Source organism: Neophocaena asiaeorientalis, unplaced genomic scaffold (genome assembly GCF_003031525.2).
Source record: "Neophocaena asiaeorientalis asiaeorientalis breed wild unplaced genomic scaffold, Neophocaena_asiaeorientalis_V1.1 scaffold823, whole genome shotgun sequence".
NCBI lineage: Eukaryota > Metazoa > Chordata > Mammalia > Artiodactyla > Phocoenidae > Neophocaena > Neophocaena asiaeorientalis.
Window position 1 is genome coordinate 438,349 of NW_020172767.1, and position 8,331 is coordinate 446,679.

Genomic DNA, 8,331 nt, shown 5'->3' on the forward strand with positions numbered 1-8,331 from the left:
TATATACCAAGATACACAACAAATGGCACTAATTTAATATAAACTATTTGGCTAAGAATAACTACAATTAAAAAAAAAGTCACTGAAAAGGTCTAAAGCAAGCACTGGCAATGCTTCTACATTACCATGCTAGGTCGAATGGGGCTGCCACTACCTAGGGACAAGGTGAGAACAGCTGGAGAGCAGAAGTGAAAGAAGAAGAGTGGAGCTAGATTCATTTCACATATTAAGTGAGATGAAACAGATGGCCAAGAAATTAGTACATCTTTGGTAGGATCAAACATAAGGAGAAACTAAATCAGGAGAGTTGAGTTGTTATAATAAAATATATCTTTGTCTTAACTTTCAAGGATGTCCTTGAATGTGTTCATGGCATTTGTTTATTTATCTATTTACTTATTCATAGTAATTTTAAAATCCCTTTCTCCTCAGGTGCTAAATGAAGAATACCCAGTAAGGCTATTTCATGCTCATTCAGTCAGTTACTACACTACCTCAGTGAAGGTTCTGGCACTGATACAGAGCACCAAAACTTTACAAATGAAGACCATCAAAAGTAAGCTATCCTCTTTGTTCTTATCCAGAAATTGGGATGGACACACGCCACCGGTTTCCTTTTCAAGACTAGGATCACGTGTGCAAGTCTGTGGACATGGAATAGTTTCTCATGGTGCGTGGCTAACTCATTCACACAGGTACCACATCTATGACCTTAATCTGATTAGCACCATGCTTTCGGCCATTTAAGCTAAACAACCCAGATCTTAGTCAATAAAACGAAAGGTTCTCTGAAACGATGGTTAACTGTATCATCACCAAATGGGAATCTGAGAGGGGGATGTCGACCCTAACAAAAAATGTGAATGCCCACAACATGAGCACTTCGCTTAGAAGCTGTCAGGTGCTTCTGGATTGTTAAGCCAGAACGATCTAGTCTTTCCAAAGTAGATACCTTCCTCGTAATATGAATTTATAATGAAGAAAATAAGCCAACAATCAGAATGTTACATCAACATAACTAACTTCGGCTATCTGGCAAATCAAAGATATTTTAAACCACTGTGGTCTCCTATATTTCAAAGAAGAGAATACTTGGACTTTAAGCCTCTAAGTTGAGGCATTTTAAAGCATACATCATAGACTGGAAAACCTTAATACCATTTTGTTCTTATCACCTCAAACCATAAGAGCTTATAGCTCCAATAAGAGACTTTCAAGAGCTAATCCACATTTCTTTTCCAAAATAATTCTGTCTTTGGTACAGAGGGAAAAAATATCACTATCCTGGAGAGCGTGAAGCTCTTGAGAGAACTCTTTGATCAAGAAATGTAACTTCTAAAGAGTCCGTGGGATTGAAGCCACCTGACCCTGCTGGACCTCTCATCAATGTACGAAAATCCTAACTTCACAGGCTCCTTACCAGTGATGCGGGTTTCTCCTGGAAGTCGAGGAAGAGCCTCACCGATCTCCCGATTAACTCCATCCCTAGAAGTCTGGAAACAAAATGGTGCCATCAGGAGTAATGACATTACATTTGCATAGGATTTTGAGCAACCAAACAGAGATATCGTTGTCAAAGAAAAAAATTAGAGAAATAGTGACCATTACAGAAAATCGGCACAGAAAATCCACACGACTAAAAACTACAACTTAGCATTCAACATTCATTAGCTGTGTAAATAACATTAGCACGCTTTTCAGTGATATTAATTAAACACCCCTTCCAAGCAATTTCTAGTTAACAGTGTTCAGGAAAGTGATAAAAAGTAAATATTAAGTGTATTCTATAGGTACACATATACTGTGGCAGCTTTTTTTCATATTAAGTATTTAGTCCTATTTTGTTGAGAGAAGGAATGAAAACTTGATTTCAATGGGGCCTTAACTGAGCAACAGTAATTACAGCATCTTCTCACGACACCAGAAAATAACAGTTACCACACACTGGGTTTCCTATTTTATTTTCCTATTTTATTAAGATCTTTCTTCATGTAGGTGACTAGATAAGAGGACGGGGTGGCCTGTCATTGAACTTTTGAGCCAACAGGGGCCTTGGGAACCATCTACGCACAAATTCTTCGCGTGACTTTACTACGTCTCTAGGCCTGGCTCCCCACGCATGGTCCTCGTTCAATCACCGCAGCCGCTCTGCCAGACAGGCAAAGTATTAGCCGCTAAAAGTGAAGGTGAGTTCTGAGAGGCTCATTTGCCAGGTGACTTGGATGCCTGGGAAAGGCGTCTTTCAATCTATTCAGCCGCCCCAGCGGATCAGTGCCAGGCACATCACTAACATCTGTTTGGGCAAAAGGTTTTTTCATCGCTGTTTTTCATTCATTTTTTTCTAGTTGTTTTCCAAAGTCACGCTGCAGTTATTTCATGTGTGAAGCTAGTAATCCTTGCCTCAAAGGAGTTTCATGAATATTAAGTGAAACAAACTACACAAGCACACTTCTGAGAATTACCAAGGGCTATGCAAATGCAGAGTATTCTGAAACAAGAGAAACGTGGCTTGTGTATTTAGGTGAGAGATAAGCTGTCAAAGAGGGGGGCTCTGCTGGATTTTTAATGGTTTTAGTCTTTTTATTCAGGTACAAAGTGAAAATTCCTAGCTAATTTTCAATACGTTTTAGTGCTTGTAAGCTAAGCATTTTATAACTCGGAGGGTAAGGCAAACTGTCCCCAGCCAGGAAGGCCTTCTTCAATGAGGAGCAAAAACCACACGTTTTATATAAACGATACGACTGCAAAGAAATTATCATCCTCCTTTAACACTGCCTCAAACTAAAAACAAGTATAACGAGCAAATTTAATATTCATACAGCCTTTAAATACCACAGTTCTGGGTCAGGAGAAGAAAGCGTAATTCAGCCACAACATAAGGGAAACAAATGTCTATTAACACAGGAAAACATGGGATTAACAGAAGATGTACTTTCACAGTAGAGTAACGTTACACGAGGACTTACAATTACCTTCTTGAAGTTACTCTTGTGTTTAGAACTGATCCTTGTACCATAACAATACTAAAATACGATAAAGACTTTTATAATTGGGGGATGAAAAGGTCCTTACAAACATGACACAAAAAGCAGAAAATATAAGAAAAGACTGATGATGTGGTTACATAAAAATTTAAACCTCTGTATTTCAAAATCCAAACACATAAATATAATTAAAAGGCTAACAGTAAACTAGGGAAAAGTCTTATATGTTATTATTATATGTATTATAAAGAATAATATATATTATTAAGAGTTGATCATCATAATTTATAAAGAACGCTTAGAAGTCAACAGAAAAGGATACCCCGAACACCCCAAAACACAAATAGGCAAAGGACACAGACAGCCACTTCACAAAACAATTACAAATGGACAAGAAACACACCTTTAAAACAAAACCAAACCAAAAAAAGGTACCCTTGTTAGTACTCAGGGAAATGCAAATTAAAAGACACTGGTTGGCTCCCTTCTGATTGCTTGGGTATCTCTCTACACTGCTTGTGGATGTGTAAATGAACCTCTCTGGTGGATAACCGGTAATATGTATCAAAAGCCTTAAAGGGCCATGAATAAAGCTTATTTAAAATTCCTTCTTTCCAATAGCTGTTCCAATATCTCCCTCTAATTACACAATTTCTCCTTGACACTTGGAACCATTTTCTGTTAATGCTGTGTTTGTTTTGGTCCTATAACTCTTTTATCCTCATAATTAGAAAATAACACCAATATTTAGGAAGGTGTTAACAGCCTGTTCAGCGGACCCTGGCTTCCAATCTCTCCCTCAGAAAGCTTTCAGGGGCAAGAGATTGCCTAGTATCTTAAATGTAACACTGGAAGTAGTTCACAAGTCAGAGGTTCTCAAAAATGAAGTTATGTGAAAGGATTTACAAACAAAACTCACTGAACACACATAAGATAATCAGTCTTTTACTGAACAAGGTGGGTTAACGAAACCACATGTATCACAGAATTTACATTATGTGAATAAATAATGAAATTAATAATTCAAGAAACCCAGAATGAGCACCTAATATTCAAATACAAAAGGAGAAATGAGAGAAGGAGGTACAGATAAATCTGAAAACTCAACTTACCCTCTTAAAAGACTCATTCTCCAAGGAGTGTGAATTATATTTAGAAGTCGGTGCAGAGGCCATACTGGAAACTCTACCAAGAAAGACAACATTCAATATCAATGGAATTGTATGCAATTTCAAACATATTGCAATTGAGAACAAACAGGAGTACGCTTGACAGGCCCTATTTCCCTCGTAGTCTCCAGTGGGAATGAGACACACGAAGTATCAACCACAACACAGCTCATGGGAAAGAGCTCCGATGAAGGTGCAGGGAACCGTGGAGGAACAGAGAAGGGGGAGCTCAGCAGAAGACACCACACATGTGCCCGGAATTTTTATTCCTAGCCTTCAAACTGTCATGGGAGAAAACTTAATGTTCACTAATTGTGCAACAGGCTTCAAATTTCCACATTTCTTAATTTTTAAAGACAGTTAAGAGGCAGCCAGGCGGAGTGATAAAAAGGGGAGACTGCTGAACTCACTCTTCTTTCCCCTTTAATAATTCTGTTTTCTCTAAATTAAGGCAAGTTAAAGTGGCATGGATTTGATGGAAATCAAATTAGGAAGATTTGATTTAATCAGCATTTTCTAGGGAAAGTATATACTTCATTTAAATAAGGCTTATTCATCACAATTCAGACATAAATGAAACCATCATATTCGGAATACATACAATACCTTGGTAACCCAGGGGTTTATTTAGACTTTTGAAGATGATAGCAACAACAGGAAACTAAGTAGTGCTTTGGTTATTTTATTTATCAAAGTTAATGACACCGAGAGAGACATATGGAAGTCACTGGTGGTTAAACCACATCCAATTCAGCAAGGTGACTGTGGATATTTATAGGATCTTTTTTGCCAGGCTCATTAAAAGACCAACCTCTCACTAACAAAATATGGCATGGAAAACATCACTACCCCTTGGAACAAAACCTAGTGATTTGATAGCTGTGCACGGCTGTCCAATGTCCTTAAGTAAGGCCTGAGAGGTGAAAGAAGATGCGGATGAGGGGACCCATCAGGACAGAGGCAGCAAGATGGCCAGGTGAGAACAATCTTACGAGATTAGCACCGCCAGGCTTCCTCCACCAGAGCTCAGCTCTCCAAGGGCAAGGCTGGGGGTCCATTTGGGTCACGGTTATCTCCTGGCACACGATGACACTCATAACTATTTGATGAACGAATGACTGATTATGTGCAAAACACACACTATTGGGCAACATGATGAGGCTCTGAGCTTGGGTATCAGTTCACCAAATCCCAGAACACTGGAACTAGGAAACTACTGCAGAGGCTTAAACATGAACACTTAGGGCAAAATAAAATACTTCTTTATAGAAAGGAATACTAAACTTAAAAGACCTGAAACTATTAAGAGGTAGCACGATCTAAAATTAGAAATAACTGTTTTAAAAAGATTAATGAATAACTCTAGAATGAATTAAATGCAGACAAAATAGTTCAGACAATATAGCCTTGAAAAAAACCTCTCTAATCGTAAATTAAAATCCAGTCAAATAACCCATTATTCTCTGAGACGGCAGAATGGATGAGATGGACTAGATAGAGCAAGTCAGATGTTTCTGCCCTGAAATTATTCTACTGACTAAACAATATTACACATTTGGGGGATTTTCATCAGGAACGGATACAGAATTACTTTTAGTAATCAGATGCTATAATATTTAAAACACTTTTATCATATAAGTCAATGTCTTCAAACACATGTTAAGTTATTACTGTCAAGGCAACATAAGACATTTCAAATGCTGGGTTATATAATCGACTCAGTCTTCACGGTCCTGTTTATAAACCATAAAAGAAAGATGAGTCCTCCTGTTTTCATCAATCCTCATTTAAAAACTTCAATTTAAAATGAACTAAATAGGGACTTCCCTGGTGGTCCAGTGGCTAGGACTCCGTGCTCCCAATACAGGGGGCCTGGGTTCAATCCCTGGTCAGGGAACTACAGCCCGCATGCCACAACTAAGAGTTCGCATACTGCAATTAAAGATCCCGCACACCGCAACTAAGACCTGGCGCAGCCAAATAAATATTTTTTTAAAATAAATAACATGCACTAAATTTAACAGAGGGAGGTCCTCCTTTTCCCCTTATTTTTAACTATCTGATTGAGCTATAACTCACCTACTATTAACACACCCCTTTCAAGTGAACAATTGAACAGTTTTAAGTATATCTGTAGAATTGTACAACTGTCACCACAATCGGTTTTAGAACATTTTCATCACTTCCCCCAAAAACCCCATACCCATTAGTAATCACTTATCACTCCCCATTCCCCCAGCCCCTATCACATATCTGCTCTCTATCTCTATAGATTTACCCATTCTGGACATTTCATATAAACAGAATCAAATAATATGCAGTCTTTATGTCTAAAGCCCTCATTTTTAGAGTTACCCTAGAAGACGCTACTATTAAAAGCTGGATTGAGTACAAAGCTGAGAAATCCAAGGGTCTGGGTAACATGGGTTAGTTCCATGATGAGGTTTGCTTTCAAATGTCACCAGTGAGCCTCTCTTTGTTGAAAGGTTGCAACAGACCCTTGAAATGTACAGGAGCTGGAGCAGCATGACACTGAACAGCACAGGTACTGAGCCGGCTCCATTCAAATCCCCACTGCGCGATTCACTATTTGACCTTGGGTAGATTATTTCACTTCTCTGGGCTTCGGTTGCTATTATCTCTATCTTACTACAGCATAGTTGGGCAAAATGAAGTAATACACATGAAGGGCTTAGAACAGTCCATGACATATTTGCTAACAAATTATTAGCATCCTTTTCAATAATGAAAGGATAATAACTGAATGCTGACGCCACAACCAATTCTTCTACAAATTAGGTCTGACCCTAGAAATACTAGGAAGAAAGTTAACTACCACAGGGACAGTGCATGGCCAGTGGTGATCTAGCTATATAAAGCTTCTCTTGAAAAAGTACATGGAGGGACTTCCTTGGTGGCACAGTGGTTAAGAATCTGCCTGCCAATGCAAGAGGACAGGGGTTCGATCCCTGGTCTGGGAAGATCCCACATACTGCGGAGCAACTAAGCCCGTGCACCACAGCTACTGAGCCTGCACTCCAGAGCCCACGAGCCACAACTACTGAGCCCGCGTGCCACAACTACTGAAGCCCACGCACCTAGAGCCCGTGCTCCGCAACAAGAGAAGCCACCGCAATGAGAAATCTGCACACCACAATAGAGTAGCCCCCGCTCACCACAACTAGAGAAAGCCCGCATGCAGCAACGAAGACCCAACGCAGCCATAAATAAATAAATAAATAAATTTATATTTTAAAAAAAGTACGTGGAAATACTGTCTCATTTGGACCCTGTGCAGAGTTGTAGAAAATGTACTAGATGGGTGAGTGCAGGCCCTGAGCTGTCTCTAATATCCATATCTTCATCTATAAAATATTTCTGTTGGTCTAAATGGGGTTCAATAATAATTAGAAGCTATAGTAAAGTTTACAGAAGTCAGCTACCCTTTTGGTTATAGTGTATTTTGCCCCAAACCCCTAAAGATCAAGCTTTAATCCTTTTTATTTTAAAAAACATTGAATTGGGGCTACCTTGGCTTTAAAGTGAAAATTGAAACTTAATTCCCTATATATACGCTAATTTCAGGAATCTAACCAAAGGTAGACTTCTATCTTTTTTGATCCTGAAAAAAACTTTTGTGATGATTTAAGCCCAGTCTTCTCCTATTACCGAGAAGATGGCAGGAAAGCCTAGAGAGGGTACTACGACAAGACCCCAGCGTGAGTCAGTGGCAGGACCAGCTCTAGCTGACATCTCCTAACACGGCAGTATCCTTTCCATCCAGGAAAAAGTGAGTCCAAGTGATCTCTATTTTTCAAGAAACCAGGTTGGATGAGACTGGTCCCAGTCTCAGTGGAGAAGGAGTTTTAGAGTAAGAAACATAGCTAGGAAAACTCATCTAGGCAAGCAATCTCTGAGACCCCCCCCACAACCCCTTCAAATAAAGCTACATAAAGGTGGCATTATTTAAAAAATCAAATTTTAAAGTTACAACATGGCCTCAATTGTGTCTCTCTTTAAATTCAAGCCAACTAACCTCAATGGTCTCATGGTATCTCCCTCTGTCCCTCCGTGTCCCTTCACCTCTCTTCCCCCTCTCCCTCTGTCTGTCTCCTTCCTCTCTTTCTCTCTCTGCCCCTCTCTCTCCCTGTCTCTTTCCCTACCACTTACCACCTTCC

The 8,331-nt window shown here is 39.3% G+C and overlaps 1 protein-coding gene across 2 annotated transcripts in view; it reads right to left on the minus strand.

Annotated features, from left to right (window-relative positions):
• MTM1 (myotubularin 1) overlaps positions 1-5,229 on the minus strand; it is a 72,599-nt gene extending 67,370 nt beyond the window's left edge. The window contains exons 1-3 of one of the 2 annotated variants that reach the window (XM_024740695.1): positions 5,146-5,229; positions 4,097-4,169; positions 1,421-1,493 (exon numbers count right to left, since the gene is read on the minus strand). In XM_024740695.1, the coding sequence (XP_024596463.1) occupies positions 1,421-1,493; positions 4,097-4,159 (136 nt within the window). In that variant the 5' untranslated portion in view covers positions 4,160-4,169; positions 5,146-5,229. Of the gene's footprint in view, positions 1-1,420; positions 1,494-4,096; positions 4,170-5,145 lie in introns of those variants that run through there. The other variant, XM_024740696.1, reaches the window with a different exon arrangement.
• Positions 5,230-8,331: the final 3,102 nt, after the last annotated feature.